This window comes from Myxine glutinosa, chromosome 2 (genome assembly GCF_964187855.1).
Source record: "Myxine glutinosa chromosome 2, kmMyxGlut1.1, whole genome shotgun sequence".
NCBI classification, from domain to species: domain Eukaryota; kingdom Metazoa; phylum Chordata; class Myxini; order Myxiniformes; family Myxinidae; genus Myxine; species Myxine glutinosa.
The window spans coordinates 197,714,677-197,727,076 of NC_136262.1; the positions used below are offsets into that span (position 1 = coordinate 197,714,677).

The window sequence follows — 12,400 nt, forward strand, 5'->3', positions numbered from 1 at the left end:
TGTTTGTCCGGGCGATATCTCAGCCATCCTTTGAGCTGGGAAGCTGAAATTTCGGCACAATAGTGAGCAAGTCCTTTGTCAAAAACTGTATTTTTTGTTTTTTGATTAATCAAATAATTGTGGAGTTATTTAATTATTAGCGATTAATTAAGTACTTATTTAATTAATCAAATTTCCTTTCTCTTCTGACCATTAACTCAGGCACCTTTTGAGTTAGGAAGCTGATATTTGGACATGCCAATGACCAGGTGATTTGGCTGCAAAGGCTATTTTTGATTTATTAATTAATCAATTAATCGATTAATTATTTAATTATTTGATTAATGACTAAAAATTTTTTTTTTAAAGTCAGATTCTGATGAAATGGTGATGGTTTATGTGTTCTGTGACCGAATTGATTAATAATTTAATTTTTTAATGATTATTTTTTATTTATTTTCATTATTAATCATTTATTTATTTTCTTTCTCATTTGGCCAATATCTCAGGCACCTTTTGAGCTGGGAAGCTAATATTTGGACATGACAGTGACCAAGTGATGTGGCTATCAATGATATTTTTGATTTATTGATTAATCATTTAATCGATTAATTATTTATTGATTAATTGATTAATTATTGATTAATCAATTAATTATTTAATTTTTTCTTAATGACTTATTTAATTAAATTTCTAAAAGATACATCTTCGGATGAAGCACTTGTGGTTTAGTTATGCTATTAGCCAATTGATTAAGAAAATATTTTGTGATAATCTTTTATTGATTTAAATTATACAATTAGTCAATCAATTAGTATACACCTCTCCCTCCCAATGTAGCCTCTATGAGGTGCACTGCGGTATTCCCGGGCGCCTGAGGCGCCCCGGCAATGTCGCGCTGTAGGATATTTAATTATTTGGCATGGGGGCGGTGTACTTTGAATGTATCTACTTGTTTTCTTGTTTGTTTGTCCGGGCGATATCTCAGCCATCCTTTGAGCTAGGAAGCTGAAATTTCGGCACAATAGTGAGCAAGTCCTATGTCAAAAACTGTATTTTTTGTTTTTTGATTAATCAATTAATTGAGGAGTTATTTAATTATTAGCGATTAATTAAGTACGTACTTATTTAATTAATCAAATTTCCTTTTCTCTTCTGACCATTAACTCAGGCACCTTTTGAGTTAGGAAGCTGATAATTGGACATGCCAATAACCGGGTGATTTGGCTGCAAAGGCTATTTTTGATTTATAAATTAATCAATTAATTATTAAATTATTCAATTAATGACTAAAAAATTTTTCTTTTAAGTTACAGATTCTGATGAAATGGTGATGGCTTATGTGTTCTATGACCGAATTACTTAATAATTTAATTTTTTCATGATTATTATTTATTTATTTTCATTATGAATCATTTAATCATTTTCTTTCTCATTTGGCCAATATCTCAGGCACCTTTTGAGTTCGGAAGCTAATATTTGGACATGAGTGAGCAAGTGATGTGGCTATCAAGGATATTTTTGATTTATTGATTAATCAATTAATCAATTAATCGATTAATTATTTAATTATTTGATTAATTACGAAAAAAAAAAAAACAATTCAGTTACAGATTCTGATGAAATGGTGGTGGTTTATGTGTTCTGTGACTGAATTGATTAATAATTTAATTTTTAATGATTATTATTTATTTATTTTCATTATTAATCATTTATTTATTTTCTTTCTCATTTGGCCAATATCTCAGGCACCTTTTGAGCTGGGAAGCTAATATTTGGACATGACAGTGACCAAGTGATGTGGCTATCAAGGATATTTTTGATTTATTGAGTAATCATTTAATCGATTAATTATTTATTGATTAATCATTTAATCGATTAATTATTTATTGATTGATTGATTAATTATTTATTGATTAATCAATTAATTATTTAATTTTTTATTAATGACTCATTTAATTAAATTTCTAAAAGATACATCTTCGGATGAAGCACGAGTGGTTTAGTTATGCTCTTAGCCAATTGATTAAGAAAATATTTTGTGATAATCTTTTATTGATTTTAATTATACAATTAATCAATCAATTAGTGTACAGCTCTCCCTCCCAATGCAGCCTCTATGAGCTGCACTGCGGTATTGCCGGGCGCCAGAGGCGCCCCGGCAATGCCGCGCTGTAGAATATTTAATTAATTGGCATGGGGGCGGTGTACTTTGAATGTATCTGTACTTGTCTCTCTCCTTTTTTCCCCTCTCTTTCTCTCTCTCTCTCTCTCTCTCTCTCTCACCCTCTCTCTCTCTCGCCCTCCCTCTCTCCTCCCCTTACCTCTCCCTGCCACCAGCCTCTGTAAACCAGTCTTACATCTTAAATAAACTTCGAAGAAAGAATTCCCATGTAAAAGCATTTGTATTGCAATGTTTTGTCCTTGTGATGAAAGAAACAAACATAGGAATGAATTTTGTTTATTATTTACAAACATATTATCAATCAGTACAACCACGGAACAGACACATTCACGCCACGTTACGTTACTGCACATTATTTGGCAAATAAAAAAAACAAACATCAAAAATGAGGCAAGTACACCTGCAGCATTGTTCATGGCTAAAGTCTCCTAAATTATGGCAGGATAAAGGGCTGGGAAGAACAGGGGAGAGTCTAATGTATTCTAATGTCGTTTATAATGTAGAGATTCTAATGTTGTTATAATGTACCCAGAGCATCGAATTATGAACCACAGTGACAAATGCTTAAAAATCGAACCCTCTGTTCCTCGCGTTGATGAAAGTTACCTTTTGTGATGAAAGCGGTATCTGTTTTGTAAGGCCGGGAAGAGTTACCTGACTCTAACTTGGCATCTTGCTCTTCTGGACTCGTAAAGATCAGAAATAACAGACACGTATCAATTTTCAATAACCAAGGCCACATATGATTATATTGACCACAAATACACGAATATTTTACAGTTTTATGTGGAATACAGACAGTTTAAACCTCCCTTTTAATGCAACTATTGAAAGGGATTTAAGAGCCAAAAGGACATTCTTATCCCCGTCCAATTGAATGCTCAATACAAAACTGGACCGAGCACGATGATATTTTCTTTTTAAACGCATACAACACAAACCACACAGTGATAAACATTCAAATAGAACATTTGCAACGTAATAAAAGGTGACAAAAATAAAAATAAAAATTACACCTCTCTAACCTGTGCACTGCATATGCACAAAGCTCTATGATCCACAATCCATGCATCTTTCAAACTTCAATATTAAATAAATGCTTTCATCACAATAATTTAGAAGAGCAAGCCGATAGGCTTTTAACGATCGGCCGAAAGAAAGGCCAGTTGTACTTCATGCAAGATATCACGCTCATACATTTGTCAGAGGTGACAAGTAAACAAAGATGAACGTGGATTTGGTGTCTTTTAGAGATCATGAGACAACGTAACGGCTTCGTCTGAAAATTATCGAAGAGAGCAGGAACTCGACCGGTTTTCAATCAGGCCTTCACACAAACCACTAGAGCAACACCAGAGTTTACATTGTTGTTTCCGGGCATTGCGTCTTATGGCGAAGCAGACGGCGTAAACACTCGAATGTTATTAACACAAATCATTTGCGATGTCACTTCATTACCTTCTCACCGACCTATTTGTGCCTCTAACCATGTGTTCCTGGTTCTCCTCTCAATCCTCTTCAAACTCGCTGCCGTTTTCCAATGACTCGTGGATTTGGCAAGCGTTCGTTCTCCTTTGGCTGCAGCTACACTCGAGGATAAATCGGTAGCAATTCCTCCATTGTACAATTAAATACTGGTGCAGTCTTGAAGTCAAGCGTACGATGAAAACCTTTTCGTAAACATATCAAACAAATGTTTCCTTACGTATCCACTTTTTCCACCATCAAAGCCGTTGCAACTTGGAAGTCCGAGGATAAATGCTTTACTCCATGTGGCTTCTAAGCTTCAGCAAACACGCCATCTGCTCAACAGCAGATACGAACGATTTATATTTCTGCGGAAGCAGCCACAGCTTTGTAAGAGAATTCACTATGAGCGTCCACCTCCTCAAGATCCCGACAGACCAGCTCAGCTGTGAGCTGCTGTACCTCACGCTCAAGAACTCGGCTCCTCTGAAACATCTGCACGTAGCTCTGCTGAAGTTGTCGTTGGTAACGCAGCACTTTCTCCTTTTCCTCCTGCCACACCTGCCTCTCCGATGCAAAGTTCTGCTCGAGCTCGTTGTTCCTTGCCGCCAGTGCAGTGATCTCTGCTTGCAACTGTTCCACCTCGGCCTCCAGTTCATGTTCTGCGGGTTTGTTCCAGCCATTGTTGTCTTGGAATCCCTGAGTAATTGTGATGTTAAGCCCCTCTGCAGCCCCACCATTGTTTGGGCTATATGATTTCACAGATGGGCTTCCAGAGCATCTTCCCACTACTGCTCTTTCCTCTCCATTATTTACACCCAAAAACCTTTCGCATGGCCTCGAAACCATGACTGCACTCTCTGATGAAGTTTTCTCCGTACATCTCTGCAAAGTATTCAATTCAGCCTCATAATAGCCGAGTTTTTCTCGAAGGACATTTGCTTCACTGGCACGTCGCTGTAACTCGTTAGCATAGACCTCAAGCTCAGCTGCACGGCTGTGCAACCGATCCTGCAGTTCATTTAATTTTTCATCCCGAGAGTCAACCTCTGCTTGCACCTCCTTTAACTGGGCCCTCAGCGAGACCAGCTCTCTTCTCTTGCTTGTCCCTTCAGCCTGTGCTTCCTTCAGCTGTTGCTTCAGTAGGGCGATCTCACCGGACTTTTGACAAACCTTCAAGTTAAAGGCACAAGAAAATTTGCCAAGAAAGTTATTCAATTTGTAGTTTTCACACAATATAAAGTAGAGGTCAGTGTAAGTTCCAAGAAAATGAGGAATATGGGGACAGATTATCTAGCCCACTGCCAAGAACTACAAAGTCTTACCTCCCATTCAGTCTCCTCAAGGCGTGGCGTGAGCTCGCTTTGCTGCCGCTGGAAGGTGGCACAGCGTTCAGCCATAGTCTCCCGCTCGCCCCTCAGTCGTGAAAGCTCCTCCTGAAGGCGACGACGCTCCTGTGTCAGTTGGAAAATTTGCAATTGTGCTAGATGCTGGGCCCGCTGAGCCCGCTGAGCTGCTGTGCGAAGTCGAGACGTGTATGCTTGCCTGCACATGGAGATGGAGGCACAAGGGATAATCAATTAACTGGAAAGCTGTCACAGTGATCATAATAAAATTCAATAAGTGTTTGTTTGTTTGTGTGTGTGTGTGTGTGTGTGTGTGTGTGTGTGTGTGTGTGTGTGTGTGTGTGTGTGTATTTTTGACTTCTATGCACTCCTGAAATGAGTTGAACACTGGTGGCTGTACTTGAGTGATGCACTGGAAGGGTTTCGAGTCAAGACGAGGAGCACTACAAGTCTCTGCATGTACATATGTATGGCATAATACTGCTTCTGGTGGGAGTGGATATTACAAGTCATATTAAAATACGCTAATGCTGGGGGAAATATACCATCCGTAGCTCTGGGGGAATTATCCCATCCATAGGGATGGGTCCTTCGCTAGTAATATATAAATTTGTGTACCTATGAAAATAATAATTTGGTCGAGGTCAAGAGAAGTGACGTCAAGGCCATTTATTTCTGATATGTGAAACACCCTGCAACCCTTGCCTACAAAAAACAGACTTCTTGGAATGTCGGCCACATTTTTCATCCAACCATCATGTGCCTTTGCTAAAAAAAAAATCTCCATGGATAGGCACTCAATCGCTGAAGTGGTTGTGTAGAAACCAAAGGCCAATAAAAGTGAAAAAGTGAGGACGGAAGATGAAAAAATGTGAGGGCTTCGGCCGACGTTACATAACATGGGCAGGGATGGTTGTTAACACCTATTACTAGTAATAATCAATATTTTTTTGATATATGTATGCATACTCACCCATGAGCTGTCTAGTACGGGTTTGAATCCCGGCCCAGCTATAAACTGTCATCCTCATGGTGTTTTGTAAGCAGGGTGATTCATCAATGTGTGTGCAGTCCCTCATTGGGCATCACATCTGCTGGATTTTCAACCCCACTCTATCCTCTCCTAACTCTTCCCTCTCCTCTCCTCATCCTCGCCTCCTCGCTCTCCCACCCCTCCTCTCTCTCCCATCCCCATCCACCCCCTCGCACCACTCCTCCCTCTGGGAGTGTACAATATAGCGACCTGTGGTGAGGCTTCGCTCTCCCCCTTCCTTTCTCCCTCCTCCCTATCTCTTTCTCCTCCCCCCTCCCTTCTCTCTCTCTATCCCCACCCCTTTATACCCCTCTCAGGGCTCTTTCTCTCTCTCTCTCCTCACCTCTCTCTCTCCCCACCTCTCTCTCTCCCCCACCTCTCTCTCTCCCCCACCTCTCTCTCTCCCACCTCTCTCTCTCTCCCACCTCTCCCTCTCCCCCACCTCTCTCTCTCCCCCCCACCTCTCTCTCCCCCACCTCTCTCTCCCCCACCTCTCTCTCTCCCCCATCTCTCTCTCCCCCACCTCTCTCTCTTTCTCTCTCCCTCCACCCCTCCCTAACCTCCCATTCCTCTCTCTTTCCCTCTTACCCACTCTTCTCCTTACACCACCCCTCCCTCTCGGAGTGTACAGTATAGCGACATGTGGTGAGGCTTCGCTAGCTCTACCCCCTCTTTTCTCCCTCCTCCTCTTCCTTCCCCCCTCCCCTTTCTCTCTCTCGTTCTCTCTTCCCCACCAATTTCGCCTCCCCCTCCCATTCCCGTCCTCTCCCCTCCCCCACCCCTTCCCATCCTCTCCCCTCCCTCGCCCCTTCCCCTCACACCCCCCCCCCTCCTCTCTCTCCTCCCCTCTTCATATTCCCACCACGAAGCATGTGTTACCCGACAATGTCCCACAGATGGACATTCAACCTAGTGTTCCATCTTCCGGCATTATTTGGTGGATGTTAAAGACTCTACGGGTCCTTCACGAAGAGTTGTCGAGTTATCGCCGGCATCGTCAACAAATTAAAAATTCCTGCTCTAACCTCCAGGGGCAATGCGTCAGCGGCAACGCCATGCTCCCGGCAATGATACAACCAGCAGCTACAGTCTGCATACAATGTGAACGAATTCTCACTCATGAGTGCGTGAATGCTAATTAACAAGAAAGCTGAATTTGACAATTTAATCTTTGAACAACAACAGAAAAGTGAAGGAGTAATTTTCTAGGACAAGTATTTTTGAGAACAAAATAACTGGTTTTAAGAAGGAACACAGTACCGCAGCTCCGCCAGCTCAGTTTCATAGTGGCTCTGAAGCTGCCGATCATCACGCAATTGTTGATCATTCTCCAAAGCTGGTGCAAGTGCCCAGCGGCGACGGAATTCCTCTTCCAAATCATACAGGTCATCAGAACAAGGAGACTGGTCGCATGAACCGGTCGTGTCGACGCTCGTCAACCGGCCGCTTTGTCCGCTGTCTGATGAGCCCCGGCCACTATCGAGTGTGGAAACAGCACTCACAGAGCCAGGCTAGTGGGAGAGAGAAGGTTGGAAATGTGAAAAGGGGGAACTGATCAATGTCAAAGGATGTTATCAACTTACAGTTTAATCATGATAAAATCGACATTTCATCGAAAATAGTGATGCACATTCATTACAGAGGAAAAAGAAATTTGAACACAAGGCCAATGGAATGCTGGAGAATGATAAAGAAACACAGCAAACATATAGTAAATGTCGCAATAACGAAAGACTACCAGTTAATAAATGCACACACAAACAATGAAACTTGTAAGTGAGTACACACAGCCAATTTAACTGTGTACAAGGCCATGTACAGAGGTACAAAAAGGAGGAGAGACATTGGAGGGGTTGGCAGATTGAAATGAGAAGATTTTTTCAAAGAAAGGAAAGACAAGGTGGAGAATGTAGGTGAAGAGTGAGGGCAGTGTAGGTTGAGCTGGAGTTAGGGGAAGAGGATGTATGAACAGACGTGCCAGAGGAGATTGGGGGGTGGGGGTGGGGGGAAGGGCGGTGGGGTGAGGGGAATGGCAGGGGGAAAGAAGCTGGAAATAATTAGCCATTTTTGCAAATGTAAATTTAAAAAAAAAAGATAATTCAGAGGAAACCACCATGCACAGCCCAATTGTAATTGTCATTTGGTCAGTATGGGATGGCAAGGGGAAGGAGACAGAGGAATGAGGAACAGGGAGGGACAAGGGAAAAAGAGTGAAAATGAGAGAGTGAGAGAGTGAGAGAGTGAGAGTGAGAGAGAGAGAGAGAGAGAGAGAGAGAGAGAGAGAGAGAGAGAGAGAGAGAAAGAAAGAAAGAAAGAAAGAAAGAGAGGCGGGTGGGGGTGCAAGGGGGGGTTGGAGAGGGAAAAAGAGGAGCAGGGGAATGGGGGTGGGAGAGAGAGAGAGAGAGAGAGAGAGAGAGAGAGAGAGAGAGAGAGAGAAGAAGGGAGGGTGGTGGAGAGGGAAAAAGAGGGGCAGGGGAATGGGGGTGGGAGAGGGCAGAGAGGTAAGGGGAGAGTACGTTAACCTATAGTGCTCAGCTTTACATCAACTGATTATGATTCAAAAAGCAGAAATCCAATCATTCATAGAAGTCTAGCAGTCTGTCAATGATGGCGAATGTCGGGAGATGGGGTTGGCGTGGGGGAGCAAAAGTTCTGCTATTTATGGTCTACATTTTACTGCACGTATCTGTTCATGCACAAGGAACAGTCAAAAGGTCTTCCCTTTAAAAAAAAGTAGAAATAGGATACAAGTCGTATATTTTTACTCAATTTTGCTGGTGGAGAACGCATTCAATTCCTTCTATTTGGGGGCAGGTGCGGGTGTTTTGAATCCCTCAAAATTAAGCTATTTCACTCAACTAAGTTAGAATTGGCAAAAAAAAAACACCTTTCCATAAACACCATCTCCCATGACTGTTACCCACATGTGACCAAACATTGAGCTAGCCTATTGGTGTTAACACATGGAATCCCGTGTGCCATACATGTTTGTCCATCTTCTGCAAAATGTCCGTGTAAGTAAATAGAGATTCCCATGTCTTACCTCAAAGGGAAAGTAATCAATGTAGATAAATTAATTGCCTCCTGACCCAACGTGATCCTTGAGAAGAACAAGTGTCACATTACTGGTCATGTTTTATACCAGCTATATGAAATATCAATCATGATTTTGGTGGAACAACAAACCAAAAGCGATATACAGCATCTTATCTATCGGTTTGATCAACATGTTGAGTTTATGGAGATCCAGGATGGCACCAGACAGCCCAGAATGTCAATAAAGACATAAACACATTTCCACGATGTGGAGTTTGATACGTCACAATTTAACTGCCTCTAGTTCGATGAGAGCACGTTTAGCTGGAATCTCTTTTGAAAAGGAAATTGCAACGTCGCAACCCCCCACATCGTCCAAACAAGCGGTGGAGTCAGAATGGAGGAAACCAGGACTGCCATTACACACTTTCTCCTGTCATCTTCTGCACTTCAGATCAGGACCAGGTAGGCAACAGCTCATTCATACCGAATGCAATGCAACTGCTGCACAATCACATTGATCGCTTTTGATGAAACTGATGATAATAATAGTTATGAAGAGTTGTAATGAGACATTCGCTCGCATGAACAAGTACATCATTCCGATAAGCGATCTCTGACAGCCCCACTCCGACATGGGCCGTGCAAAAGGTGCTGATGTGAAAGTCATCAAAATAAATGGAGACAGTTTAATTTCCTTCAGCTTATATTAGTGATATAACCAAGAACAATAATGCAAGCGCACACACACACACACACACACACACACACACACACACACACACACACACACAAACACACTATCTCTCCCTCTCTTCATTTCTGGATTCCTTCCTTCTCCATGGCCCATTCACTAACCATTGCACAAAAAACAGACAAATTCCAGGGAAGAGTATTCTCTCAATATAGTCAAGACAGTTGATGATAAAGCCATGGTAGTATGTTCGAATGATAAAATAGCCAGACTTCAAAAGAGGCCATTTTTTGGCCTATCATTCTCAAATGGTCAATCTGATCATGAGGAAATTTAAGAAATGATTTATGTTTGTGCGTGGATAAAGGAGCAGGTAATTTGGTCCTGAAAGAAGGACCAGGTTTGACGACGTACAATTTCATAGTGGGAGGAGAGGTCTTCTCCCTCCTTTTTGGATGGTGGCTTAGAGTCATGTCCCTTATTTTTAGAGGATGGCTAAGAGGGTCTTCTCCCTTCATTGTGGAGGATGCCGAAGAGAGGGTCTTCTCCCTCCTTTGTGGATGGTGGCTAAGAGAGAGTCATGTCCCTTCATTATGGAGGTTGGCTAAGAGAGGGTCGTGCCCCTTCTTTGTGGAGGTTGGCTAAGAGAAGATAATGTCCCTTCATTGTGGAGGTTGGCTAAGAGAGGGTCATGTCCCTTCTTTGTGGAGGTTGGCTAAGAGAAGATAATGTCCCTTCATTGTGGAGGTTGGCTAAGAGAGGGTCATGTCCCTTCTTTGTGGGCAATGGCTAAGAGAGGGTCGTGCCCCTTCTTTGTGGAGGTTGCCGAAGAGAGGGTCTTCTCCCTCCTTTGTGGATGGTGGCTAAGACAGAGTCATGTCCCTTCATTGTGGAAGTTGGCTAAGAGAGGGTCATGTCCCTTCTTTGTGGGCAATGGCTAAGAGAGGGTCATGTCCCTTCTTTGTGGGCAATGGCTAAGAGAGGGTCGTGCCCCTTCTTTGTGGAGGTTGCCTAAGAGAGATCATGTCCCTTCATTGTGGAGGGTGGCTAATTTCACCTCTGCACATCATAAGAGTGCCAAGATTGATCTTCTGAATCACAGACCAGGCATCTTTCTGTCCATTACGAGCAAAGGCAATGGAATCAATAAATGCTGCTGACCTTTAATCTTATCTTTTACAAATGTTTAATCACAGACCATCAGTTTGGTTTCCATCTCAGGCACTCCACCAAAGATATGTTCCTTCTGCAAACTCAGCAATGGACGGATGACTTGAACGTTAAGCAAGAGGTCAGTGTGCTCTCTCTGGGCATTTCCCATGCGTTTTCATACTGTCTGGCATCCAGCTCACAACGATATCTAGCATTTGCAACCAAGGCCCTGTCCTTGACTGGCAGACCGATTTCTTCCATTCCCACAAACAGAGAATTCCCCCCGGATTGCACTTTCTCCCCTGCTCTGCCATTGGAAGTTGGGTTCCAAATTAGTTGGGTAAACATCAATGACCATTCCGCACATATGGAAAATTCTGTATAAAACCCTACAGATGCTTCCACACTGTGCGACACTGACAGTTCCTCACCCAAGTGCCAGGCAAGCTACAGCTACTTCCTGATCTGATCATATGGAAAGGAGAAACAAGAAGGCCAATCACCTGGAATATGAAATTCATTGCTGTAGAGTCCCATGTCATATGAGAGTAAACATTCATCTTATCTGATTTTGCTCCATTTGAACTTCATCCCTCCTCATCCTAGAAAAGTTGTACATGTTCATAAATCAATACAACAACAACAACATGCATTTTAAGGCCATTTTCCCTGCTAGAGCGGGGGTTAGCCTTGCGGTCCCCATGACAATCTTCTCCATTTTGCCCTATTTTCTGCATCTCCCCTTGTTAACCCCCTTGCCCGCATGTCTTCTTCCACCATCTTTAGCCAAGTCTTTCTCGGTCTTCCCCGTCCTCTACTTCCTTCTGCATTCATTTCCATCACTCTTCTCAACCAGTCACTTTCATCCTTCCTCAACACATGACCAAACCATCTCAACCTGTTCCTCTTCATAGCATCAATCACAGGCTCTATTCCCATCATCTTTCGCAATTCATCATTTGTCTTCCTCTCTCTCAACGACACTCCGCACATTCATAAATCAATACATAGTTTGTAAATGTGAGTAAGACACCTCTTACTCCTTTGTCCGTCTTTTCTCTCATTTGTGGCATCATCTCCTCAAGTCTGTCTAAACCTGGTCATACATGATTGGAGTTAAAGTACAATATTTTAACCTCTACTATTGCTCTCACATTTCTAAGCCTGGCTTAGCACTTTGATTGATGAGGGATGTAATTAACAATTATTGGATTGTCAAGAATAAATGTATTAACTCTTGAAATGAAAATGAAAGATATGAATATAAAGTATTATTATCTTGTCCATATATCAGATCCTCAGTAAATGAGGCAAATAGACAGGATAATGGTACCTATTATTTTCTATTTTCAGCCTGTAAGGTGAATCCTGTCAATGGGAAATTGAACTGCTGCAGAGTTTGCAACAAAGTCAAGCATGTCTTCCAGGATGTCATTGTCAAACACAAGATCAGAGTTCAGTGACCTTTTGAATTTCTCTCAAATTCGTAAAGACCTTCCATGTCATCT

At 42.1% G+C, this 12,400-nt stretch overlaps 2 protein-coding genes across 4 annotated transcripts in view; one reads left to right on the forward strand and one right to left on the reverse strand.

The window, feature by feature from the left end:
* ST3GAL5 (ST3 beta-galactoside alpha-2,3-sialyltransferase 5) overlaps positions 1 to 12,400 on the forward strand; it is a 1,112,943-nt gene that overhangs the window by 284,716 nt on the left and 815,827 nt on the right. The window lies entirely within an intron of this gene.
* Positions 2,425 to 12,400, reverse strand: part of LZTS2 (leucine zipper tumor suppressor 2) — a 116,492-nt gene continuing 106,516 nt past the window's right edge. For all 3 annotated transcript variants that reach the window (XM_068106494.2, XM_068106495.2, XM_068106496.2), the window contains exons 4-6: positions 7,271 to 7,521; positions 4,957 to 5,176; positions 2,425 to 4,804 (exon numbers count right to left, since the gene is read on the reverse strand). In XM_068106494.2, the coding sequence (XP_067962595.1) occupies positions 3,992 to 4,804; positions 4,957 to 5,176; positions 7,271 to 7,521 (1,284 nt within the window). In that variant the 3' untranslated portion in view covers positions 2,425 to 3,991. The remainder of the gene's footprint in view (positions 4,805 to 4,956; positions 5,177 to 7,270; positions 7,522 to 12,400) is intronic.